This window comes from Hyperoodon ampullatus (genome assembly GCF_949752795.1).
Source record: "Hyperoodon ampullatus genome assembly, chromosome: 1".
NCBI lineage: Eukaryota > Metazoa > Chordata > Mammalia > Artiodactyla > Ziphiidae > Hyperoodon > Hyperoodon ampullatus.
The window spans coordinates 225,458,172-225,486,155 of record NC_136914.1 but is presented as its reverse complement, the minus strand read 5'-3'; the positions used below and the strand labels follow the sequence as shown (position 1 = coordinate 225,486,155).

Sequence of the window (27,984 nt, the reverse complement as noted above, 5' to 3'; positions counted from 1 at the left end):
AAATGAGTCTTACAAGACGCCTCGTTACCATCAAAAGGAGCGGGGTCGACGGCCCCCACTTTCCACTGAGCCTTCATACCTGCTTGTTTGGAAGGTGAGCTCTGCCCACCCGCGGACAATTTAGACAATTTAGTTTAAAAAAAACCCTCAATATTACTAACCAGAGGTCAACAGGCGAGATACACAGCTCTAGGAGCAGTGAGCCCTCGAGTTGGCTCAGGACTTCCTATGTATTGTCAATACTACTGGTTGTTTATTATGCAATAGAATTCGAAGACAATGTTTACATAGTTGTGTTTTTTCAGTCAAACAAAACTTTTTAAATTGATTTGATAAAGATATAACTGGAGAAAAATGTAAAGGATTCTCAAATCCTGCTTCACTTCAGACTGTCTTTAGAAAGCCACTGTGTTCATCTGAAATCTCTCCAAACTGGGCATTCCTTGGCTGCTGGGGGATATTATTGAACAAGTGAAGGAAGGAATCTGTGTGTGGCTTGTTGGTCTTTTTGGAAAAATGGAAATGGGAAGGAACGTCCTTCTGGTTGTGTTTTGAGAACTTCTCTTTTGTCGCCTTGGTGTTGGTGGTGGCAGTAACTCTGGTCCCTGTGTAACAGGCACCATTAATCACATCCCCTCTCCTTTTCTAACATGTGATGGATAAGTTACCCCCCCTGGGGAACCCTGACCCCCTTCTACCCACAACCCATCCTCCTACCAGCCCCCTCCTGCCATGTTCCACCACACTTCGAGCTCTTTCTCGCCTTGGGGCTTTTAGCCAGTTCGAACTTTCATCTCTGGAATTTCTCTACCCTCCTACGTGACTGATTGCTTTACAACTTTCAGAGACAGGATCCATGTTACCTGAGAAGAAGCCTTTACTGAGCCCTGCTCTTGTCTTTCCTAACCCCACACATGGTGATGAGGCTATGGTTTGTCTGTCTCACTACTAAGCTCCCCGAGGACAGGGACTGTCTAGTTAATAATTATGTACTCGGTGTCTGCTATGGGGCCTGGCATATGAGAGGTGATCACTGTTTAGCACTCTGGCAATTGTCCAGTCATGACATCAGCTGGAAAATTGAGTTTGGAATCAGTATGCAGCCGCGGTTATCAACTGAGAGCCGTATTGCCCCCCAGGAGCTATTTGGCAAAGTCTGGAGACATGTTTTTCATGTCACAATGTGGGAGGCACACACCACTGGCGTCAGAGAGCAGAGGTCAGGGTTGCTGCCAAGCAGCCTACAAGGCACAGGACAGCTCCCACTACAGAGAACTAGCTGGCCCCAGATGTCAACACCAACGAGGTTAAGAACCATTGATCTGTAGTGATTGCTGATGGCAGTCTCCTGCCAAACAGATTCTCAGTTCTAATGAGATAGTCTTTTTCTCTCTCTTGCTGGGATGTTCTGATACCTAAAAATCAAATTCTCTTCTTTGGCTTAAAGTAGCTGTTCACTTTCCATAGCTTCCCCTCTCTTCAAAAGGGAAAAACAAAAAACATTTTGGTACCAAATAGCAGTAATTCTGTTGTTATACTGTAGTGATTAAGTGTATTTTTATGCGAGATTTCATAATCCAGAAACCCACTCGTAAGTGTTTGGTTGTGGTACAGGTAGGAAGGGATATTCTTAGACTCCAGAGGTTCGTATTGAGTACGGAGAGGAGGCATACGGTCTGTTCAAACGTGTAAAACCACAGGATGGTAACAGGAACACCAGAGACCCAAAGAGCCTTGCTAAGGGCGTCTTTGATTAGTTTCTGTGTGGGTTTGGCAATTCTCCCTTCAGCTGCTTCCTGCTGATGTTAGTTTTCTGTAAAAAGACAGGTTGCATCTAGATAATTTGTTGTTACTTGTAGATTAGTGTCTGTAATGATAGGAGGCTTGTGACTCTGTCAGTTAATAGTGTAGTTTATTTATTTATTTATTTATTTTTGGTTGCATTGGGTCTTCGTTGCTGTGCACGGGCTTCCTCTAGTTGCGGCTAGTGGGGGCTACTCTTCGTTGCGGTGCGCGGGCTTTTCATTGCAGCGGCTTCTCTTGTTGCGCAGCACGGGCTCTAGGCGTGCGTGCTTCAGTAGTTGTGGCTCGCGGGCTCTAGAGCGCAGGCTCAGTAGTTGTGGCGCACGGGCTTAGTTGCTCCGCGGCATGTGGGATCTTCCCGGACCAGGGCTCAAACCCATGTCCCCTGCATTGGCAGTCAGATTCTTAACCACTGCACCACCAGGGAAGTCCCAATAATATAGTTTTAAAACAATAAAAAGCTCACAAGTTATGAGCATTTACTGTGTGCCGAGCAAATGACATGAGTAACATTTAATTTTCTGAAGAACACCATGATATGTTTGCCAATGGAGTCCTCTTTGCATATGAAGAAACTGAGACACGGAGAGGTCCTAGCGTGAAATAACAGCACTTTTGGTGATGATTAAACCTTTAAACATACATAGCATTACCAATAAACATACATAAACCCTTTTTATAGGAAAAAAAAAAAGCACAGAGTACAAACAATAAGTATTCTCCAAACTGATGTAAAGTACTACTTTCATTGGATCTTATAAGCATAGATATTTTAGTGAAAGGCAATTCAATTTTGTATTCTAATATTTTCCATTATAATTATGTTTAAGTACTCTAAGTTTTAATGATTTAAAATAGTTGCTTATACAATACTTATAAAAATTGTGGGCAAAATGCAAAGATCATTTACATTGCTCATTTTGTCTTTCCTTTATGTCATTACATTTACAGATCAAACATAGAGTCACATGCTATTTTATTTTGAATCACTGATGTAAGTTTTTTAAATTGCAGCAACCTAAAAAATCTTTATTCTTTTCAATTAAGGGGTATCGAGTGTGACATTCGTATTCAGCTTCCCGTAGTGTCCAAACAACACTGCAAAATTGAAATCAATGAGCAGGAGGTGAGTGGGTTTTTGGAAGTCTGTTTTTTAAAACTTTTCACTTTTTATCCATTTATTAGTTTACATGTTTTCCTCTTTTTTCTACTTGTAGGCAATATTGTTTAATTTCAGTTCCACAAATCCAACACAAGTAAATGGATCTACTTTTGATAAACCTGTACAGCTAAAACATGGAGATGTGATAACTGTTGTTGATCGGTCTTTCAGGTAGGTAAGAAATGGGCTAAAAATAAATAGACCTTCTGATCCACCAAAAACTAGCCTCACAATTCATCCGTGATCCTTCTATAATGCGGGTGAATGTCAACATGTTTGAGGTTGCCATTCCCAACACAGTCTTTATCTAAATTCATATGGATCTAGAAGGAATGGCAGGTGAGGTTTATTGTGTGCTCTAGCTCAAAGATTTGAGAGCACGTAACTATGCCAAGGTGGCCAGGTCCTAAAGGAGTTTCATTTGCTTGCAAGTGTTGTGAAACTGCATTCATTTTACTTTTTTTATTTTAAAGTAAAATGCACTCATAGAGAAAGTTACAAAACGAGATGTATGACCCAGCTTACCATGAAGTGACCAGTCTTGTGACCATCACCCATCATGGACCGAATTGTGCTCTCCCTAAATTCCCAAGTTGAAGTCCTGACCCCCCAGCTTCCCGGAATGTGGCTGTCTTTGGAAATAGGACCTTGAAAGAGATGATTAAGTTAAAATGAGGCCATTAGGCTGGGTCCTAATTCAATCCCAGTGGTGTCCTTATAAGAAGAGGAGATTAGGACACAGAAGCCAGGGGAGCAGGTGTTCAGAGGGATGGCCATGCGAAGCGGCAGCAGAGGGCGGCCGGAGCCCAGGAGAGAGGCCCCAGGGAAGCCAACCCTGCCGACACCTTGATCTTGGACTTCCAGCCTCTGGAACTGTGAGAAAATAAATTTCTCTTGTTTAAGCTGCCCAGGGTGTGGCATTTTGTTACAGAACTAATACACCACCCAAGTCATAAACAGAGCATTTCCGGAAGTTTCTTTCATGCATCTTCTAATCATTACTTCTTTCCCGCACCAAGTACACCACTAATGTGGCTTTTCTGATAGCATGAAAGTCTTTAGAGTTCTACTACCTAAGCATGCATCTCTAACTGCTATGGTTTTGTCTGCCTTTATTAAACTCCATAAAGTAGTAATTGAGTTCTGCTTTTACGGTTGTGGGATTCATAGCATGGATAGGATGGATGGATTCATCCCAGTTTGTTCCTTCTCACTGCTTAAGGATTTCACTGAAATAAGATCCACAGTTACATACACAATTATACACAGTTTATTCATTCTGGATGGACATTTGAGTAATTTCCAGTTTCTGAAATGAGTCAGAGCTTGCTTTTTATGATCAGATATGCTTAAATTTTTACTAATCTGTCGTGGGTGTTTGGAAAACATGTGTGTCCCACAGCTGCTGGGTGGAGTGCTCCATCTGTGTAGGTCCATCAGATTCAAATTCCTCACTCTAGAGTCCTAGTAAATTTTTCCCCTGATTCTTAGTTACCTGGACAGGTAAGCTAAAATCACACATTGAAGATTTTTTTTGGCTTTTTGCTTTTTAACTTTCAGTTTTTTGCTTCCGATATTTTGAGGCCATACTATGGGTTTAAATTAAGAATTATCTCCTCTTGGCGGATGAAGCTCTATCATGTATCATTCTGAAATGTCCTGTACCTTTAGTAATGCTTTTTTTTTTTTTTTTTTTGCGGTACGCGGGCCTCTCCCTGTGGTGGCCTCTTCCGTTGCGGAGCACAGGCTCCGGACGCGCAGGCTCAGCGGCCATGGCTCACGGGCCCAGCCGCTCCGCGGCATGTGGGATCTTCCCGGACCGGGGCAAGAACCCACGTCCTCTGCATCGGCAGGCAGACTCTCAACCACTGCACTACCAGGGAAGCCCTTAGTTATGCTTTTGATGAGAGATTTCATACTATAGTGGTTTTTTTTGTTTTTTTTTAATCACATTGCTTTCAATTTTCATAATCCTTAAGGTTTAGATGATCTTTTGGAACCAGCTGTTAGGTGCACTTTTGTCTATAACTGGTTGATCTTGATGGATTGACCCTTTTATCATTAGAAAATGTACAGTGTCTCTGAATGATTTTTATCTTACAGTCTATTTTGTCTGGTATTGGTACAGCCTCCCCACCTCTCTTCTGGTTACTATTTGCGTGGTATATCTTTTCCCATCATTATCCTTTCATCCTATTTGTGTCTTTGGCTCTAAATTGTGTCTCTTGTAGGCAGATATAGTTGGATCATTTTTGTCATCCATTCTGCCAAATGGAACTCCGTCTTCATTACTGCCTTCATTTGTATTAAGTAGATATTTCCTAATTTGAGTATCTTGGTCGTTTCTTTTTCTGTGCTTTTTGTGAATTTGCCTTCATTTTTAAAGGATATTTTTTATTAGATAGAGAAATAAATATTATTTCTAGGTAGGAAATATTTGATGAGGAATGGAGAACAGAAATATGTCCCCCAAATGAGACGCTGCTCAAATTAAGATTAGTTGAGATGACAAAATACCTCCAACAAAGACTAAGACATGGTCATAGGAAGAAGGGCTTGATTCAGAACTCTGGTACCAGAGTTCTGAATTCCAGACGCTTGGCTGCTTCAGAGCTTACTTAGATGGCATCTAAATTCGAATCAGGCTGTCTCACCGAGGCACCCGAGTTCAGTAAGTGCTATAAAAGTTTCTGTGAATGGATTAGGTCTGTTAGAACAACCATGTCTAACCATGTTAGAACAACCTGAGGTCTGTTAGAACAACCATGTCTCTTGCTAAATATCTTTGCGTCTTCCTAAAATGTGCCTGTCTTTGTTCAGATACAGATGGAGTAAGTGGGAAGCTGAAAAGATCATAGTGATCTTAAAGTAGAGCTCTGTGGTTACCCTGCGGTGAGTGACATCACAGAGTGATAAAGGTGTCAGATGCCACCCAGCTTCCTGGTTGACCTTCCAAGCCATCAGATGATTTCCACAAACAAAAACTGGCAGACACCGGGTTTTGCTCTCTTGTGCAGTTGGTTCCGACACAGGAGGTGCTCAGGGAAGTTGTTGAATCTTGCAGACTAGTCAGGGTTCAGAAATTTAATCTGGTCCCAACCTCTGACCGTGGTGTTCCAAAAGAAAAGAATTTACCCAAGTTTTTAGCATAAAAACACTTTCCTGATTTCTTTCCATGAACAAGGTAATATCTTGAATAAAACCTGATCTTTGTTCCTTGCTCCTTGGACATTAGTCAGATGTGGAAGTTTTATCATTGGTTACAAATCTTTAATCTGAATATGTGCCTGTCATTCTGTGCACTTCAGGTATGAAAATGAAAGTCATCAGAATGGAAGCAAGTCACCTGAATTTCCAGGACAAAGATGGGAACAGGTGATGGGGGGATATTATGGAACTTTGGGCTCTGATTCTTTTGCATGATGATATGAAATCATTTATATGCACTTTGTCACTGATTTCTCACAAGGGAGAACGATTTACCAGTTATAGTAGGAAAATGTCGCTAAGGTAGTAAAACAAGTTGAACTTAGATATATTAAGATAATTTAAACTATCCTTCCTCTTTTATTCAAAATGAGAGTACTAGGTGTTACACTTTGGGCCCAAAGTCTCCTAAAGTATCTCACAATATGATTTTGCAAACCTTTGGTTAGGGCAACCCTGACGCAGAACTCAGATTCCAGAACCACATGATCTGGCAGCTCAGTTTTTGTCCCATTGTACTCATCGGTCTTTATTCATCCAAAATAATCACATCAGAGTTGTAGGTACCAATGATGCTTCCCAGTTTTGACAGACAGATGACCCACGACACTGGAGGAGAGTTACTGCCCTGTGTCTATCAGTGGAGAAAACGTATTCCAAATGGCCCACCTTATTAAAATGCAGTCTGGGCCCATCCTGGGAGATTTAGTAGGACTTAGAAGGTTCTGGGTTGATCCTGAGACTTCCTATCCTTCTTACTTCTTATGAAGCTACTCAAGCTATTCTCTTCTGACCTGGTTGGAATTCCCTGGCCTAAGAGGCTTAGCACAGATACTCCTGAAATCAGCAGTGGGCTCTGCATTTGAAGTTCCCTGCTCCTGCCATGTGCCCTTGCTTCCCCAGAGGACTAACTTTAATGTCAACCCTGCTCATCAGCTTTGGGGGAAAGCTAGCTTTTGAGGTATCCCACCCACCAACCAACGCCACTCCTAACTTGTTAGTAGGTATAAGGAAACCAACCAAAAAGCTGGACTATGGGTTAGATAAGAGGGCCCAGTAGTCTATGACCTGTTCGTTTTCTGGATTGTGATAATGTAAATATTGAAGTTGAATACTTAGAACATGTTATTTGACAGTGATTTTTATGGCTATTGGATATTATAGTACAAAAAATAAGGGCTTGTATTTTGCACACATTTTAAAATTTTAATTCATTTTTATTGTTCAGTCATATGATTCCTTTTGTCAACTTCAGATTGGAAATTAGAAACCGAGCCCTCACATGGGAAGTTTGAGAAGCAGCGTATTCAATACCAAGATATCGGAAATTGATTAAAGAAAGAAGTTGAAGTATTTGCCTTTGGATATATTTTGTGATTTTCCCCCCTAATAGTTCAGAGGATATTATTTTTCCTCCTTTGAAACAATATTGGACTTTTATATCTTACATCTGTGTTATTCTGTAGTTGTTCCTCACCTCTAAAAAGCTGCCTGGGAAGGAATGTGAAGGTGGCCCAGCGGGAGGGCTGCATCCCAGCCCCATGCTCTGAGGGTACAGGGCCTCTGGGTGCATTGTTTTCGCTTTTGCCTTAACTTCTGGGCTTTCAGATAAACCCTTAGTATCTGCCAGCAATGAACACACATGCTAAGTGGAGCCCCACTTCACCCACAGGTCCTGTAGCCAACTTCTGATAAAACAGTGTAAAGTCAATAATTCTGTGCCCTTGGTAGGTTCCCAGATACTGAGTGTGGATGATGTTTACTTTTAGCTTTGATTCTTCTTTCATAGAAGTTCAAGGAAGTTATAAAAAGTCACTGAGATTCAATTTAAGCAATTTTAATCTTCAAGTTTGTTTCTTATTCTATTACTATATTTTTAAACAATCAACTGAGAAATGCTTGTGTTACGAGTACCAGCCCAATGTCTTGGGCTCGTTTCTCAGAGTCTCTGAAAGTTCTCTAAGAACAGTTGGGTGGAGAAGGTCATCAACAGGAAGAACATTTTAGTAAGTATGACTGTCGGTATTTGAAAAGGCATCTAAATGACTCTTCTTATCTGCCAATTCACAGGAGCCTTCGCGTCGGGTCTCAAGATCTAGCTTCCCTTCCACCCTTGGTTAGTAGATTTTTGGTTTTGTCTGGGATCCTGTAAGATCTGTTCTCTGTGTAGCTTTGTGGCAAGGAAGGGACAGACATAGGCAGACACCTGAGTTAACTTTTCTCACAGGTGATGTATGGGTGCCATATGCTTGTTGGAGGGTCCATGGAGAGACGAATTGTCATGCTCAGTTGTCCCCCTAATTCGGAGCAGATTGATAGCATTGGATGTCTCCTGTTGGTTATAGGAGGTATAGGAGGCTAAAGTGATTTATTTATTTTCATCATGGAACTAGTACCAGAATACCCTCATAATACATTTTGGACATTAAGAAATTTGTAGGCTAAGTGGAAAGCTAGGTTTTTAAGACAATTTGAAATAATTTTAAAATGTGAATATTGCCCATGTTAATCATTGAGAAAATCTCGAATTTCTGCTTCTTATTTCATAACTCATTGTCAAGATGGAAACGTTCAAGATTCCAGTGCCCATTCAAAATTCACGGAAGAAGCTGCTTCAGGAAGGCCTGTGGTGGATGGGAAGAATGTCACAGGAGCTGGTATTGTCTCAGGTGGCTCAGAAGAGCCTGTTGCTGGGAAAACACCTAACAGCGCTCATTCCTCAGAACGTCCGGGAGGTAACGGCAGAAATGCAACAGCTCCCACTGCTGGGGATTCTCAAGAAGGTTCCAGTGTAACATTCGGGATCAGTAATGGAGAACTGAAGGCTTTTTCCTCTAGAAAGTGTCTTAAGGGTAGTGACCAAAACGAGTCTCCCTTTAAGAAGCTTTATGAGTCAATGAAGGTGGAGTTAGATGTGAAATCAGGAAAAGTCAATGTTCTACAGAATCGCAGAAAATCAGGATCACAGAGTCATTGCACAACAGAAAAAGAAAGCACTGGTGGTTTACAGAGTGAGACTCTGGTCTCACATAAATCCAGACCCAAATCGGGCCAAAGCCCCCAAATTAAGGCAGACCCTGCTTCAGGAGAACGAGGAAGTAGCCAGACTGAGGGAAAGAGGAGTGATGAGGAGGCATTTCAGACCCCCAAGGAGACCAGGAGTCCCAGCAGCCTCTGCACAGAGATAGAGACACTGAAAACCACGACCCCCACACGAGATTCACAACAAGGTCCCTCACGGAGTGGGTGGAGTGAAGACCTGAGTGTTGTCAATGGTGGTGCATCCCTGAACCTAGATCAAAGTGAAGGCTCCAGGGCAGATAATAAAACGTTTCCTCCTCGGAAGTTCTTACCTAGAATTCAAACGTCCATTAAAGTTGAGAGTTTGGGAAATACACCAGAAAAACTTTGCCCCAGGAAGAGGAAGAGGATTCCTACAAATGTTGACGATCTGACAACAGAAACAGAGATTCTGCATCAGACAATTTCAGCTCCATTGTTCCCTCAAGTTGAAAGGAAGATTCAAAGCGATTTTCTCAACAAGCCTGAGAAGCTGGGCGTGGCAGCTGATCCGGTGTGCCCTGGGTTACCCGGTCTTAGCTCGGCTGACGGCAGCAGCTTCGACGATTCCACGAGTAAGTTTATTTAGCTGTAAATTTATTTTCCCCCCCAAATTTACACCTACCTTATGTCTAGGTATGAATTAGTGGGACCTTCCTTTATTCACGAATGATTAGCTCTGTGAGGCACATAAAGGCACATATTCATCATCTACTCATAGATTTGCGTGAAGACCCAGATAACCAACCAACCAGAAGAAGTGCTGGTTATTAGGGAAGAATTAGCAGGGGGTCTAAGGAGATAAGGTGGTCCAAAAACATATTTGATTCTTCTGTCTACCATAAAACAAAGGAGAATAAGCATAAGCATAATTGCTTTTCACAGGAGTTTAATTCTGAACTGTAAGCTCTTTTATCCTATGAGTTTGATCCTCTAGAATAAGTCAGTGGAAATCCCTTGGAAATCTTTTCACGTGGGGTGGCTCTTAGAGCACACCTGCCCCATCCCCATGGGTTTACGTGCCTTTCAGACACTCATTTCCCATCCTCTATTCTGGCAGCAGGAGGGCCCACGGGGGGACAGGAGTTTTGTTATCTTCCTTTTGCAAATGGGGAAACCAGTAACCTAATGGCACCCCATGGGTGGCAGAGATGTGACCCGTGGAGCAGGCGTGGTAGCTCCAGGGCCTCCCACGCTCCTCGGGGGCCCCCAGGTGTTCTGATGCTGTGCCCTGCTGTCAGCTCTGCTTCTGCAGGGAGCCCCCAGGGCAGGGGTGTGCGGCTCTGAAAGCAGATCCACGCACATCAGTCACGGGGTTCCCACAAGTCTTACAAAAGGAGCGCCTCAAAAGGGGCGCAAGGGTTTATGTTGACAAGTGGTTCGCAAAGATGGGTAGTGGGGCTTGGGACGCATGAATTGCCCATCTGTCAATATCACCAGGAGACATTTCCAGCTCGATTCTATTCACTGGGTAGGTCTGAATGAGACCCAAGTGTGAGTCTCTTGGAAAAGCTTTCTCAGGCCACTGCTGAAGCCTCATCCGCATCATCCCCCTGCTCCAAAGTGGGATCCACTGCTCCAGACCACTCCTTTTATTAAGCTCTGTCCACACAGGACTTGTCAATGTTTAAAGAAAGCCCTTGTCCTGTCAGGTTGGGACTTGGCATTTAGTGGTTTGTCCTGGATCTTTCCTGAGCTCTTGAAGCAGCATCACCTTTGTCAACATCACAAGAGAGTAAAGGTGTGTGAGGTGCCAGGTTTCAGTGAATTTACAGTAAGTTTGTCTTTAATGGTAAATGGAAACAACTCACACCTGTGGTATGGTTCTCCTTTGCCCTCTCCACGTCTCTACCCATTCCTCTAGGTAAGATGGATGGGGTGTCCCTGAAGAGGAGGCGGGTCTCCTTTGGTGGTTGCCTGAGACCTGAATTATTCGATGAAAACTTACCTCCTAACACACCTCTCAAAAGAGGAGAGACACCAAAGCAAAGACGGTCTCTGGTCACCCACACGCCAACCGTCCTGAAGAAAATCATCAAGGTGAGTTTACCCACTGGTCCCCCCTTCGGGTCTGATGAGAGCGCACATCCTTGGTCCATATTCTTTCCAACCCCTCACACTAGTAGAATGACAATGAACACCTTTTTCTTTCTAATAACAAAGTAAAAATATAAAAGTCTCTGAGAGCTCATTCATGTGGGTGTTGGGAAATGAACACCTGGGTTCCTAACCACGGCCCGAGGGTGACTGAGCACAGGTGGGTCCTCAGGACTTTCCTCCTCTGCAGAGGCCTCCTGCTGACCACATTTGCAGAGCCAGGTGGTCATGCTAGGGTTATAGTAAATACATTTGGAAAGAATCTGGAGGCATCATGACACAGAACCGTAAGGTTTTGGTGTTTTCCCCTTTTAGAATTACAAGGTGAAAAGAAAAATCTTGGATGGCAGCACACCCATGATTTTCATCATCAGCTCTTTACAATTTTTCATCACCTACCCTAGGCTGTGATCTTAGGGCTCTAGAAAGGTGTTGGCCCACAGCTCGCCTTCATCAGAGGGCCTGGGAAGTCTTTAATTTCCTTTCACACCAACAGGCGTGGGAGGTATGTCTCCTTTCCTTCCCTTTTATATGGGCTCCTGGAAGTGAGTGGCTATCTTTCCATGCAGATCAAAGGTGGTGAAATTCCCATGGACGGTGTTTCCTTGGACTTAGATAAGAGCCTCACTCATGAGCAAGTTCCTTTCATCTTTCCACCTGAAATACCCCAATTAAGATTTGTTTGGTGCTTCCTTCCCCCAACCTCCACTTTTTTTTTTTTTAAGTGACAGAGGTAGACTCCCATCTCTACCATATACTTGACAGACACTGGTTGAAACATTTGGTGCTTCCAGATTTAAACAGTTTGGAATTGACACGTACACATGGCTATATTTAAAATAGATAACCAACAAGGACCTGCTGCATGGCACAGGGAACTCTGCTCAATATTCTGTAATAACCTAAATAGGAAAAGAATTTGAAAAAGAATAAATACATGTATATGTATAACTGAATCACTTTGCTGTACACCTGACGCTAACACAACATTGTTAATCACCTATACTCCAATATAAAACAAATAGAAAGCCTGGTGGTGCTGAATTCTCTTAGCTTTTGCTTGTCTTTAAAGCTTTTGATTTCTCTGTCGAATCCAGATGAGATCCTTGCCAAGTAGAGTTATCTTGGTTGAGGTTCTTCCCTTTCATCACTTTAAATATATCATGCCACTCCCTCTGGCTTGTAGAGTTTCTGCTGAGAAATCAGCTGTTAACCTTAAGGGAGTTCCCTAGTATGTTATTTGTCATTTTTCCCTTGTTGCTTTCAGTAATTTTTTTTTGTCTTTAATTTTTGCCAGTTTGATTACTATGTGTCTCTGCGTGTTTCTCCTTGGGTTTATCCTGTATGGGACTCTCTGTGCTTCCTGGACTTGGATGGCTATTTCCTTTGCCATGTTAGGGAAGTTTTTGACTATAATCTCTTCAAATATTTTCTCTGATCCTTTCTCTCTCTCTTCTCCTTCTGGGACCCCTATAGTGCAAATGTTGTTGCATTTAATGTTGTCCCAGAGGTCTCTTAGGCTGTCTTCATTTGTTTTCATCCTTTTTTCTTTATTCTGTTCCGCAGCAGTGAATTCCACCATTCTGTCTTCCAGGTCACTTATCCGTTCTTCTGCCTCAGTTATTCTGCTATTGATTCCTTCTAGTGTATTTTTCATTTCAGTTATTATATTGTTCATCTCTGTTTGTTTGTTCTTTAATTCTTCTAGGTCTTTGTTAACCATTTCTTGCATCTTCTCTATCTTTGCCTCCATTCTTTTTCTGAGGTCCTGGATCATCTTCACTATCATTATTCTGAATTCTTTTTCTGGAAGATTGCCTATCTTTACTTCATTTAGTTGTTTTTCTGGGGTTTTATCTTGTTCCTTCATCTGGTACATAGCCTTCTGCCTTTTCATCTTGTCTATCTTTCTGTGAATGTGGTTTTTGTTCCACAGGCTGCAGGATTGTAGTTCTTCTTGCTTCTGCTGTCTGCCTTCTGGTGGATGAGGCTAAGAGCTTTGTGCAAGTTTCCTGATGGGAGGAACTGGTGGTGGGTAGAGCTGGGTGTTGCTCTGGTGGGCAGAGCTCAGTAAAACTTTAACTCAGCTTGTCTGCTGATGGGTGGGGCTGGGTTCCCTCCCTGCTGGTTGTTTGGCCTGAGGCGACCCAACACTGGAGCCTACCCGGGCTCTTTGGTGCGGCTAATGGCGGACTCTGGGAGGGCTCACGCAAGGAGTACTTCCCAGAGCTTCTGCTGCCAGTGTCCTTGTCCCCATGGTGAACCACAGCCACCCCCTGCCTGTGCAGGAGATCCTCCAACACTAGCAGGTAGGTCTGGTTCAGTCTCCTATGGGGTCACCGCTCCTTTCCTTGGGTCCCGATGCGCACACTACTTTGTGTGTGCCCTCCAAGAGTGGAGTCTCTGTTTCCTCCAGTCCTGTTGAAGTCCTGCAATCAAATCCCACTAGCCTTCAAAGTCTGATTCTCTAGGCATTCCTCCTCCCGTTGCCGGACCCCCAGATTGGAAGGCCTGACGTGGGGCCCAGAACCTTCACTCTAGTAGGTGGACTTCTGTGGTATAAGTGTTCTCCAGTTTGTGAGTCACCCACCCAGCAGTTATGGGATTTGATTTTATTGTGATTGTGCCCCTCCTACCATCTCATTGTGGCTTCTCCTTTGTCTTTGGATGTGGGGTATCTTTTCTGGTGAGTTCCAGTGTCTTCCTGTCGATGATTGTTCAGCAGTTAGTTGTGATTCCGGTGCTCGTGCAAGAGGGAGTGAGCACACGTCCTCCTCTGTCATCTTGAACCTACAGAGAAGTTATATTTGTGGTCAGGTTTCATAAGCACATTTAAATCTTGTCAGGAGCAGCCTCAGCCAGGAGGGAAAGAAGAGTCTTCAGAAGTCTGTCTGGAAGCGACTGCACAGGATGCGTTCATGAGGCCTCCAGCCCCTAACGCTGCTCCCGCTTCTCCAGATGCGCCCGACCGATGCCATAGCTCATCCAAGGCGTCTTCCATCTCCAGCAACGGCACATCTCCACATCAGACAGATATTCCCAAGAGAGGAGGGAGAAAAAGTGGCAACCTGCCCTCCAAGAGAGCTTCCGTGGATCGAAGCCAGCATGGCATCTTACAGATGATTTGTTCCAAGAGAAGGAGTGGCGCTTCTGAGGCCAACTTAGTTGGTTAGTGTTGTATCAGCAGATAGCTTTCAAGGTTGATTTTCTCGTTAGTGCCTGTTTTGAAAAGTCTCAACATCTTTTCCGTGTGACAGTGGCAAAATCATGGGCAGACGTGGTAAAACTTGGTACCAAGCAGACCCAGACCAAAGGTGTTAAACGTGGCCCTCCAAGACCCCTGAGCAAAAGGCAAAGAAGAACCAGTACTCCGAAGGTAGGTGTTCCAATGTGAATTGCTCTTTGACACATAATATGATTAAGGGATACATTAAGTGTGGATTGAGGCTTTGACGCTTTATTGATTTCCTGATTGTTTTCCAGAAGCTGACTGGCATCGTTCACAATCAATTTAGCACAGGCCACGCAAACTCTCCCTGTACCATAATAATAGGGAAAGCGCACGTCGAGAAAGTGAACGGGCCGGCTCGGCCCTACAGGGTGCTGAGCAACTTCATGGTCAACAAACCAATGGACTTTAGTGAAGATCTTTCAGGTAAAAGCATAGCCATGGCTCTTAGGAACCAGAACCCTTTCATCCTCCTGTGTGGGTCCACATGGGTGGGTATCACGTTTGTTTATCTGCTGTGCATGGGACAGGAGGATAAACAATCTAGTCAACTCGGAGGGTCATGATTTTCAAGGAAGAGGGTGCTGGACTGGAGAACAAGGCCAGGTCCCTGACGATTTGGGGTCACGTGGCCTGTAGGAAGCAGGTATGGCAGGAAATGCACATCTTTACCTGGGAGAGCAGCGCAGGTATACGACGTTGGCAGCAGCTTTATGGTGAAGAAAGCAGCCTTGCTCTTCTAATTGCCAGAGTTGGAGCAATTGGTTTGAATGATATTTTCCTTCTTCAAGATTTCCTTTCCTTCCATGTAGCTTAGCTGGTTCATGAAACAAAGGCTTCTTTGAACCATTCATAGTTGAGCCAGTATTGCTATTTTCAGTAAAAGTGTGATGTGAGCTGCTGACACTTGTACTGGATTAGAACCACGGCAAGACCCTGGGTTTGGGATTTTCTGCTACATCGTTTGACCAGTGGTTTCCATTCTGAGCACCTCTGGAGGGAGGTGACACTTGAATCCATTAGGTGGAATCTTGTTTTTATTTCCTGGCAGATTTTAAGATGGGAGAATTGTTGTACCGCTTATAAAACCCATGCAAGATACCCTCCAATTAGAATCGCATTTGGATCAACATATTTATTAGCTTTTTAAAAGCAAACTGTAAAAATGTAGAACAGTGATAGCCAGAGTTCTGATAGCATAAAAAACAATTTGAGCTTATACCACCCAATACGCAGCTATATGTGTATCCTTATAAATTATGCACACATGTGAGTGTACTACTATATATGTTATGAAGCATTGAAGACAAATTCTCAAAAATATTTATAAGATAAATAGAAGTTTAAATAGTACCTGGGATGGTAAATTTTCTCAGCCTTCCTTCAAAACATTTTTCTAGACACTCAGCAAAGGCTACCCCTCGGTGTGAGTACTTTTATGACAAAACATTAATGTGATGAAATATTAAGTCTTGAATATTTTAAGTAAGGCCTGAATGGTGGCAGAGGAATGAGCTTTTTAAGTGAGTTGCCTGGCTTGGGTGCCTTCAGAACAGGCTTCCCAAACACAATTTGCAGACGGCTGCCAGACTGAGAGAGTGTTTTGGTCCATTGATGTCAGAATGAGAAAAGTAAGGAGAACAGGAGGAGAATGAGAGTTTGAGAAACTTAAATCTTCCCTTTAGAGAACTAGATGGGTTTGCTTGTTTGTTTTCTGAGATTATATTAGTACTACCTTTTGGTGTTAAAATGAAAAGATGGTGATATTATTACTTGACAATACTAAAAATGGGCAGTCCTACCTCACTTTTAAAATTTGGACATTGTATTTGTACATAAACTCTTGTAGTGCATAACTTAGGACTTATCGAAGGAGCATGAGGGCCCTAGATTTTGGGATGCATGGAGAGGGACCCTGAAGGGCGGCCTCTGTCCTCTGGCCAGTGCTCACAGCTGGAGTTTACTCTAGAAGAGGGTGGACATCGACTTCCTTCATTCCATTTTCTTTCCAAGAGGAAGGCCAGAGAAGAGGCCATATATGAGTCTAACTTCCCATTGCCCTCTTCAAAATATGGGTTCACAGCTGATGCATCAACCTGTCCTGTGAGACCCTGTCTCCCAGAAGTTGTAGGGAGTGATCTGTTGTTTGCCTTCCGACATTTCCTCTGTTGTACGTGAGGACAGGCATGCTTATTTGCAGGTATGAGCAGTCTGTTAACTGTTTTTCTGCTATTTTCATGTAACAGGGCTGCCTGAAATGTTCAAGACTCCAGTGAAAGAGAAACCACAAAGGATGAGCCTGTGTCCCTCCACTTTTTCAAATTCAGAGGATTTGCTTGGAAAAGAACTTCCAGTACCTCATTCAGGAGAAAAACCTCTGCCGTGCGCTTCAGAAAATTCTGGTTGGTTTCCTTTTTTTCCCCTGGCACTTTGATCTTTTCAGTGGAAACTGTAGATGGTCTTCCTTTTTCACAACAGCTACTGTATTATTTCTCTACGACAGATATTCCTGATAAAGTACCATGTCCAGCTTCCCTGTCCCATTGTTCTTAGGGGAGGTTTCTATCAGCAGCTGAACTAGCACTGGCTTTCAGAGACTTGCACGGAAAGGCATGCCTGTTAACTAACCGTAAGCTACGTGTGTACACGTGGCCTTCTTCATTTAGCATAAGTAAAGAGGCTGACAAGCAGGAAAATGTAACGATCTCTCATCATACTTATATGTAAATTACTCAAATGGGAGAGTGCTGTCAATTAGCAAAGAGAAAGGCAGCAGGTGTGCACCACGCAGGTACTCCTGCTAATCTCTGGTTGGGCACCTGCTGCAGGATGAGAGTGAGATGTGAGTCTGTTTCTCTCTCATTTACACTGGTCACTGAGTTTCTGTCATAGAGGGGACAGTGTGCTACACTCAAGATGCTTCCTGTTGCTAAAGAATTGATGTTTCCTGTGTAACATGGACCCTTAGCGCACTAAGTATAATCCATATTATTGCATTGATGATCCAGCAGATGAAACAGCTGTTTCTCACATTTGATGAAAAAAATGTGTGTGTTCAGCTCACTGAGACCTGGCTGGCAGCCTAAGGAATGTTTTTCTTTTATCCGATCCCCATAGACCCTTACCACTGCCTAGGCATGACCCCACTCTGTGTCACCCAAAAACGTTGTTCTTAATTGTGTGTGGTTCATGTCAGGCAGATTTATGGCCACATAGGCAGCCTCGTATCCTGAGATGGATGGGAGGCTGGTTTATTGGCTCTTAAATACCTTATGAGGCTAAAACACCACATTGGCGCACAGTGCACAGAATATACTCATCATGCATGTTTTAATTTCTTATAGGACAGAATGTGTCCCCCGGGACTCAAGATGCACCAAAAGAGCTGTCTGATCAAAGTTCTGCGAGCCCTGCCTTAAGACGCCAGTGTATTAAAATAAATGAAAGTATTATGAAAACTCCTAGGAACGTGTATAAAACAACAGGTGCTGAGATGAAAACTCCAGCGTCTGAGGCAACGACACCAAAGACAACATTGAGTGCAAACAAGTTTAGAAGGTCCATGGGGCTCAAACGCTCACAGACACCAGGTGTAGAGTGTAAACACGAAGGCCCCAAACCTGACGCTCTTGAGAACATCTTGGGAAGATGTCTGAGGAAAGCACCACAACCAGAGCAGAAGCTGGAGGGAGACATGAAGGAAAGTGAAACATGTACAAAACACATGGAATCAAAAGAAAATTCCAAAAAGATGGTAGCTGTGAGGAGATCAAGAAGAGCTTCAGAGCTGAAGTGTGAACTAGCAGCAGACCTGACCGCCCTCGAGAGCTTGCAGAAGACACAGGCTGAGGAGGACCAGGTGGACATCCCAAGTCTCCTACAGACCCCAGCTCATGCCAAGGAAGCAGTGGATGCAGAGAACAAAGCCACAAAAATGCTCTGTAAATCTCCCAGATCAGGAACAGTCAGCACGCCCACCAGGACAAACACACAGCTCAAGACACCTTCCTGGAAAGTGGATGTAGAAGATGCCTCAGCCCTCGGAAAACTCACACAGACACCAGGGAAAACTATGCCCATGCACAGAGAACCAGGTGATGATAAAAGCATCAAATTGTTTAAGGAAACTCCAAAGCAGAAACTGGACCCTGCAGAAAATGTTGCTGGAAGTAAGAGGCGGCCAAGGACACCCAAGGGAAAGGCCCCACCTCTGGAAGACCTGGCTGGCTTCAAAGAGCTCTTCCAAACCCCACATCATGCCAAGGAACCCATGATTGATGAAAAAAACCCCAAAATGCTCTGCCAATCTCCACAACCAGAACCAGTCATCACACCAAATAGAAAGGGACGTCTCAAGACACCTTCCCAGAAAGTGGATGTACAGGTAGATGTCTCAGCTCTCAGGAAGCCTCAACAAACACCAGGGGAAACCACACACTCACACAGAGAACCAGAGGGTGGTGACAGAGGTATTGCAGTGTCTCAGGAAAGGCCAGAAGAGAAACTGGACCCTGCAGAAAATGTAACTGGAAGCAAGAGGCGGCCAAGAACACCCAGGAAAACGGCCCCACCCCTGGAAGACCTGGCTGGCTTCAAAGAGCTCTTCCAAACCCCATATCATGCAAAGCAACCAGTGACTGATGACAAACCTACCACAGTACCCTATAAATCTCCACCAGCAGAAGCAGTCAACATGCCAACAAGTAGCAAGAGATGCCTCAAGACACCTTCCCAGAAAGTGGCTGTGCAGGAAGATGTCTCAGCTCTCAGGAAGCCCACACACTCACACAGAGAACCAGAGGGTGGTGACAGAGGCATTGCAGTGTCTCAGGAAGCTCCAGGAGAAACGCTGGGCCCTGCAGAAAATGTAATAGGAAGCAAGAGGCGGCCAAGAACACCCAAGGAAAAGGCCCCAGCCCTGGAAGACCTGGTTGACTTCAAAGAGCTCTTCCAAACACCAAATCACACAGTGCAACCAATGAGTGCTGACAAAAGCTTCAAAATGCTCTGCCAGTCTCCACAACTAGAACCAATCAACACACCAAGTAGAAAGGGACATCTCAAGACACCTTTCCAGAAAGTGGCTGTGCAGGAAGATGTCTCGGCTCTCAGGAAGCCCACACACTCACACAGAGAGCCAAAGGGTGGTGACAGAGGCATTGCAGTGTCTCAGGAAGCTCCAGGAGAAACGCTGGGCCCTGCAGAAAATGTAATAGGAAGCAAGAGGCGGCCAAGAACACCCAAGGAAAAGGCCTCAGCCCTGGAAGACCTGGTTGGCTTCAAAGAGCTCTTCCAAACACCAAATCACACAGTGCAACCAATGAGTGCTGACAAAAGCTTCAAAATGCTCTGCCAGTCTCCACAACTAGAACCAATCAACACACCAAGTAGAAAGGGACATCTCAAGACACCTTTCCAGAAAGTGGCTGTGCAAGAAGATGTCTCGGCTCTCAGGAAGCCCACAGACTCACACAGAGAGCCAAAGGGTGGTGACAGAGGCATTGCAGTGTCTCAGGAAGCTCCAGGAGAAACGCTGGGCCCTGCAGAAAATGTAATAGGAAGCAAGAGGCGGCCAAGAACACCCAAGGAAAAGTCCCCAGCCCTGGAAGACCTGGTTGGCTTCAAAGAGCTCTTCCAAACACCAAATCACACAGTGGAACCAATGAGTGCTGACAAAAGCTTCAAAATGCTCTGCCAGTCTCCACAACTAAAACCAATCAACACACCAAGTAGAAAGGTACATCTCAAGACACCTTCCCAGAAAGTGGCTGCGCAGGAAGATGTCTTGGCTCTCAGGAAGCCCACACACTCACACAGAGAGCCAAAGGGTGGTGACAGAGGCATTGCATTGTCTCAGGAAGCTCCAGAAGAAAAACTGGACTCATCAGAAAATGTAACTAGAAGCAAGAGGCAGCCAAGAACACCCAAGGAAAAGGCCCCACCCCTGGAAGACCTGGCTGGCTTCAAAGAGCTTTTCCAAACCCCACATCAAGCCAAGGAACCAATGACTGAGGACAGAACCCCCAAAATGCTCTGCCAATCTCCACCACCAGAACCAGTTGTTACATCAACCAGCATGACCAGACGTCTCAAGACACCTTCCCAGAAAGTGGCTGTGCAGGAAGATGTCTCAGCTCTCAGGAAGCCCACACACTCACACAGAGAACCAGAGGGTAGTGACAGAGGCATTGCAGTGTCTCAGGAAACTCCAGAAGAAAAGCTGGACCCTGCAGAAAATGTAACTGGAAGCAAGAGGCAGCTAAGGACACCCAAGGAAAAGGCCCCACCCCTGGAAGACCTGGCTGGCTTCAAAGAGCTTTTCCAAACCCCAGATCATGCAGAGGAAAAAATGACTAATGAGAAAACCACCACAACACCCTATAAATCTCCAGCAGTAGAACCAGTCACCAGGCAAACAGATAGAAAGAGACAGCTCAGGTCACCACGAGGGAAAGTGGATGTAGAAGAGCCCTCAGCGCCCAGGAAGCCCACACAGACACCAGGGGGAGCCAGGCACTCAGACAGAGAACGAGTGGATGGTGATAAAAGCATCAAATTATCTAAGGAAACTCTAAAGCAGAAACTGGACTCAGCAGAAAATGTAAATGGAAGCAAGAGGCCGCCAAGAACACCCAAGGAAAAGGTCCAATCTCTAGAAGACTTGGCAGGTTTCAAAGAGCTCTTCCAAACCCCAGATCATGCCAAGGAACCAAGGGCTGTTGTCAAAACTCCCAAAACGCTCTGCATGTCCTCCCAACCACAGCTAATTGTCACACCAACCAATACGAAGAGATGGCTCAAGACACCTCTGGGGAAAGCAGATATAGAGACAGAGCTCTCAGCATGCAGAACGACACAGTCACCAGGGGAAACTAGGCACTCAGAGGGAGAACCAGGAGATGATGATAAAAGCATCAAATCGTTTCAGGAAACTCCACATCAGAAACTGAACTCATCAGAAAATGTTGCTGGAAGTAAGAGGCGGCCAAGGACACCCAAGAAAAAGACCCCACTGCTGGAAGACCTGGCTGGCTTCAAAGAGCTCTTCCAAACCCCAGATCGTGCCAAGGAACCAACGACTGGTGACAGACCCACCAACATACCTTGTCAATCTCCACAACCAGAACCAGTCAACACACCAAATAGAAAGGGACGTCTCAAGACACCTTCCCAGAAAGTGGATGTACAGGTAGATGTCTCAGCTCTCAGGAAGCCTCAACAAACACCAGGGGAAACCACACACTCACACAGAGAACCAGAGGGTGGTGACAGAGGCATTGCAGTGTCTCAGGAAGCTCCAGGAGAGAAGCTGGACCCTACAGAAAATGTAACTAGAAGCAAGAGGCAGCCAAGGACACCCAAGGAAAAGGCCCCACCCCTGGAAGACCTGGCTGGCTTCAAAGAGCTTTTCCAAACCCCAGATCATGCAGAGGAACAAATGACTAATGAGAAAACCACCACAAGACCCTATAGATCTCCAGCAGTAGAACCAGTCACCAGGCGAACAGGTAGAAAGAGAAGGCTCAAGTCACCACGAGGGAAAGTGGATGTAGAAGAGCCCTCAGCGCCCAGAAAGCCCACACAGACACCAGAGGATATGCAGAGAGAGCCTGTATGTGATGAAAAAGACAGCAAAGCGTTTAAGGAAAATTCAAGGCAGAAATTGGTCTCGGCAGAAAATGTAATTGGCATCAAGAGTCGGCTAAGAACATTGAAGGGAAAGGCTCAACCTGTTGAAGACTCGTGCAGTTTCAACGAGCTCTTCCAAAAGCCAGGTCAGGCCAAGGAACCAGTGAGCAATGTTAAAATCGCTCCAGTGCCCTGCCATTCTCCACCAGCTGAACCAGTCACCAGGCCAGCAAGTAGAAAGAGGCGACTCAAGTCACCGCCAGAGAAAGTGGGTGTAGAAGAGCCCTCAGCGCCCAAGAAACCCACACAGACTCCAGGGGATATGCAGAGAGAGCCTGTATGCGATGAAAAAGACAGCAAAGTGATTAAGGAAACTTCAAGGCAGAAACTCAACCCTGCAGAAAATGTAATGGGCATCAAGAGTCGGCTAAGAACATTTAAGGAAAAGACCCAGCCTGTGGAAGACTCATGCAGTTTCAAGGGGCTCTTCCAAAAGCTGGATCAGGCCAAAGAACCGGTGAGTGATGTGAAAATCACTGCAGTGCCCTGCCAATCTCCACCAGCCGAACGAGTCACCAGGTCAGCAAGTAGACAGAGGCGGCTCAAGTCACCACTGGGAAAAGTAGACCTAGAAGAGCTCTCAGTACTCAGAGAGCCCATCCAAACAGCAGGGGAAACCATGCACAGAGAACCAGTAGGTGATGAGAACAATATCAAAGTGTTTAAGGAAACTTCAAGGCAGAACCTGGACTCAGCAGAAAATGTAATTTGTGTCAAGAGTCGGCTAAGAACATTTAAGGAAAAGGCCCAACCCCTGGAAGATCCGGCCAGTTTCAAAGAGCTCTTCCAAAAGCCAGATCAGGCCAAGGAACTGGGAAGCATTGCTTCTGGAGTTAAGAGAGCCCCAAAGCAAACAGCAGACAGAAGACCTGTAGAAATATCCCGAAGAGTCCTCAGGGCCCCTAAAGTAAGGTTCATGGAAGACCTTGTGGGCAGCAGAGACCCTGTAAAATCACCAGGTGAAAGCTGCATCTCCCCGTCCCCCAAGAGGAAACTGGGAGAAGATGCAAGGGTTGTGGGCAGGAAGAGGCTACGCCCCACGATGGGTGCACAGGACCCTGAGGAAGAGAAACCCCTCCAGAAGAAGCAGAGAACAGCCCCCAGGGAGAGACGGGAGCCCCCCAAACCCTCGGGAGTGAAGAAGAGAAGTCTGAGGATTTTGGCACAAAGAACTAATCCTGTGGGACACCCGCCCACCAGTGACACGAAGACTGAAGCTACGGATCCACAAGGAGAAGACGCGCATGCTCCAAATAAGGTGACGGGTGGTGTGATGTAATCGTGTGATGTAATCGTACCATGTCATCTTGGGTGGGTGCTCTCCATTCTGGTATAACGTTTGCTATAAATTGTACATAACCCGAATGTATGTGTGGGTACCCTTTCCCCGTGGGTTCTGCATTCAACACTGAGTAACTGCAGACCTTTGTAAAGCACCCTTTGGGGATTTCTAGAGAGAACAGGCTAATTTGGGAAAATAACTGGTCAGAATTATTATTATACATTTTGCCAAGAACTTCTCGGGAAGTGACTGAGTTGTGTTCATCTTCAAAGGTGTGGAACTTTGTGCTGAGAAAAAGTGGGCAATTCAGTCCTGCCTTGTTTCAGACACCGAGACCTGGAGTGCTGGGTAGAAGTAGTATCTGCATCAGTACTGAAACAATTAGAACGATTTACACAGGGCGTGTGTCTTGGGAAGACCATAACTGTCAGGGTTGTCAGATAGAGAAGCTTGAAAATTCAATTCCAGAAATTGAGATTTTCCTGTCCTGCTCTATCAATGATTGTTAAAGGATTAGGAATTCATTTACTACCTGAATAATGGGGCATTCTCCTGGAATACCCTTTTAACGCTTGTTATAATCAGACTGACGTATATGACGTTCAGACATTGTGATTGGAATTTATACTGAATTCCTTACTTATGATTTATCAGTAGAAATGGTGATTTCTCCATTGGAACAAAGTGACAGGCACTCCCTTGACTCGATTAGATTACTGGCATCTTAGAAAATGAACCGATGGAAAAATTTCCAATTAATTCCCCTTTGAGTTCACTTTCAAATGATTTTCTCCATGTTGAGTTTTAAGATTTGTATTCCTCATTCTTGATGTTTTGTGGATGTCTTTTGAATTTTTTTAGGGAATATCCCTGCGTACCAGGCGCCCCACTAAAACCAATATAGAGGAGCAAATACCTGGGTCTGTTATATCAGCAGGAAAGATGAAAATAAAGAGAAGTGAAAAGAAGTCCATGAAGACTTCCCAAGAGATGAAGCTACAAAGCCCAAAAGATGGAGCTGAGAATCCTACCTCTGGGGGCAAATTTCAAGAGAGAAGGAGGAACTTGAGATCTGGGAAGCAGAATCAGAAGCCTTTGCCTGATGCAGCAGAGGAGACAGCAAGGCAGGAAAGGGTGGAAATCCCCGTGAAGAAGCAGGAAGAGAAAGAAGCAACGGAATATTCAGACTTCAAGGGTTTGAGATCCAGAAAGATTACTCTCCGCCCTCGAGGAAACCCTTCTGAGAGTGAATCCGAGCAGAGAGTAACCCGGGGTGCCAGGAGATGTGCCAACAGCCTTCAAAAGGCAAGTAATTTCCTGTTTCTCTTTTTTTAAGTGCATAGAATGTTTCAGTATAATTTTTGCCCCATGTTGCTAGAGCAGACACAACACATGATATGTAATAACACGCTGCCAGCTCCCGGTTAGACTAATGTAAGAGGCATGAATCTAAGCCACATTTTGTGTCTCTATATTCAGGTGTATCTGGCTTGGGAATTCCACTTTGAATAGTAAATTCACATTACAAAGTCATCATTCAGGAAAAACAAGGCATGGGACTCCCCTGGCCGTCCAGTGGTTAAGACTCCGAGCTTCCACTGCAGGGGGCTCGGGTTCAATCGCTGGTCAGGGAACTAAGATCCTGCTTGCCGTGGCCAAAAATTTTTTAAAAAGGAAGGAAAAGAGATTTATCCAGTTAGTATTTTCTGACTGCTCGTTGCACCCTGTATTAAGATTCCAGGCAGCTGTCTTCAGTCCCTGGTTAGAGAGTGAATGAAACTTCCAGAGGGGTAACGCCTCATTTCGAAGGCATCCCTTTGGAAAGCTGGGATGAAGAGCAGGTGGAGGTGTGTTTAGGTGGGTAGCACTGTTCAGAGCTCCCACCCGGGAGGCAGTCTGGTGTCCTTTGTCCCGTCCCAAATGTGTTCTCTGCTGACACTCACGTAGCATTGAGGGGCGGTCCCCTTCAAACACCTCAGTTGTTTAGAAGACCCTAAAGATTTTGGCCTGAGAAAGAAACCAGGCTGAAACCTTTTGGGTCTTCTGGTTTTTAATTTGTTTCACATCTGGTCAAGTTGAGGTTTTTAAGAACCTCATTTTTTATTTGTAATAAAAGTTTACAGCTTGATTTTTTCAAAGCAGTCAACCGACTGCAAGCACCTATTAATAAAGGTCTTAAATAATTGTCTTTGTGTATAAAAGAAAAAAAAGATTTCAGCCTGATTATACCTTTGAATTCACTTTTTCTGAATGGTGTTTATGAAAATTAGTGAAAATGTATGTATTTGTGTGGAAATTTTCTTTCTCCTTTTATGATGTATTAACTTTAAAATAGCTTACAAACCTTTCTATCAAAGGACACAATATTTAACTTTAAAAATTAAATAGTAAAAACAGTTTAAGGCAAATTTTACAGGCTCTATCTTAAAGTTTATTTCCAACCTCAAGATTAATTTTCTAGGACTAAAGACCTGCATCACACCTAGAAAGGATCGGGGTTTTGCAGAGTCGGTTACAATAATTGTTCTTTTAAATTACTTAAGAGTTATATTTTTGTTCCCAAACAGGAAAATGACAATGTGGGTGTCAAGAAAATAAGAACCAGAAGTCATCGAGACAGTGAAGATAAATAGCCAAGAAGTTTAAAAGGGAAAAACATGTAAAGAATGTAGTTTAGCGATAAGTTGTAGTACAATATTTGCCGTAAATTTTAAAGTGAATTCTGTAAATAATGCTGTCTGGAGGGGAGGGCAGGTTGAAGGGAAGAAAGCTTGGAATTTTCCAACTCTGAATAGTTTATTCCAAACCCCCATGCAGAGGTTATGAAGGAGACTGCTGGGTCTCCTAAACTGAAAAAAATTTAAAACTTGGGTGAGTGGGGGGCAGGGGCGGGGGAGGGTTTGCCAAGGTGTGGCCTTCAACTTGGCGAGATGAAGCCCTGGAGTTTGTGACTTCCATGGTCAACCCCCATTGGCCGTGGGCTCAGGAACTTGCCGTGCTGTGTTGTACATGTTTCTGTGTGTGTCTGTGTCCCTCATGTACATACCTCCTCCATCCAAATGTGAAAGGCGGGGCTTCTATCCTGCCTCCCCAACACCAGGCAGGCACTCTGGAAATATGAATGAGTGGGTATAGGAAGAGAAAAATGAAAGTTACAAGATATACATTTACACTGGGGAGACCTCGGGTCCAGGCACTAGGACTGTGGGTCGTCTGCACAGGACTGTCCTCTCCTTGGTGTCCTGACCACTTAAGGGAATAACTGTGATTTGGAGGACAGTTTGTGATGCCATTTTCAGGCTAACGATGAGACTTTGAGGAATGACGGGTAGCTTGCCTTTTTCACGTTCAGTATCTTTGTCTAAACTAGGACTGCTTTCATCTGAGAAGTCATCCCCCCCACTCAACCTTAGGGCCATAGGCCAGGGTGCCCCTCAATTCCAAACTGTAGCACCCCTCTGAGCTTTCATGTCATTTACATATTCTGAGCTTTCTGCAAATCTGCTCTCACCTGTGTTTTCTCTGACCACACCTGTTGGCCTGACTTAGTCCCCATCAGGTCACCTTGGACAGGGAGCAACACAAACCCAAATGTTTCCCCCAAGAGAACGGCCATTTCTGACAGCCACAGAGCATGAGACTCTTCTCCCCACCATTTCTGAGTCACTTAACATGTGAGCCCATGGCTCCTACATCTCGTTTTAAGCCTGGACTTCCGTCTGTCTTCAGTTTCAGAGCCGTCCATCACACTGCTGTTCTGCTTTGTTCTGCTTTGTCCTCCTGTTCCTTTGTGTTCCCTGCAGTCACCTGTATGGAGTCCTCCCCATTCACCTACCTTGCCAGGTGGAGGTAAGGATGGAAGATAAGAAAAGGTCGCTGTCCCCTAGAGTGTGAACTGTAACATTGGTGCCCCTGTCTGTCTACTCTTGTAACCCCCATGTCTGGCATGGAGCCAGGTCCACATAATAATAAATGTTTGCTGAACGAATACATGAATCCAGGCGTGTCTGCTGAGTCAGTGGTATTTGCTTTTGCTATTTTGGCTGCTATAATACAGTTTTAGACAGTGTTGTCTGAAATCTTAAGGGAGGGTGAGTGACAGATGGAGGTAGGAGGGTTGAGGATGAAGCAGGGAGGGGCCAGAAAGAGGGGTGGGATTCTGGCGAGCAGAGGGGAGAGTATTTTAGGAAGCGCAACCCTCGTTAGAAAAGGCACTCTATTTGAAGGTGTGAGTCACACGTGTCATTTAGGTAGGCACGATTCAAGAAATTGTAAAACAGGAATTTTCTACAATTAAGTTGTTCTGCCAACACTTCACATTTAGTAATAATTATGAACCTTACATATAGAAAAATTTCAATTAGCTGTATGCCTGGGGAATGGGATAAAAATTAATTAAAAAGCTCTTAGGGTTCAATTCTAACCAAAAAGCTCACTGAAATATATCAGCATGTT

At 44.5% G+C, this 27,984-nt stretch overlaps 1 protein-coding gene across 1 annotated transcript; it reads left to right on the top strand.

Moving 5' to 3' along the window:
- Positions 1–2: 2 nt before the first annotated feature.
- On the top strand, positions 3–26,232 carry MKI67 (marker of proliferation Ki-67; the record flags this gene model as incomplete). The annotated part of the gene is made up of 15 exons (XM_079714875.1): positions 3–94; positions 2,851–2,929; positions 3,021–3,136; positions 6,274–6,340; positions 8,243–8,288; positions 8,734–9,807; positions 11,097–11,272; positions 14,176–14,497; positions 14,587–14,705; positions 14,813–14,984; positions 16,805–16,960; positions 17,903–18,864; positions 19,915–23,505; positions 24,391–24,834; positions 26,097–26,232. 15 exons carry the CDS (start codon positions 3–5, stop codon positions 26,160–26,162), a joined length of 7,482 nt encoding a protein of 2,493 aa, XP_079571001.1. The 3' UTR covers positions 26,163–26,232.
- Between the last annotated feature and the right edge of the window lie 1,752 nt (positions 26,233–27,984).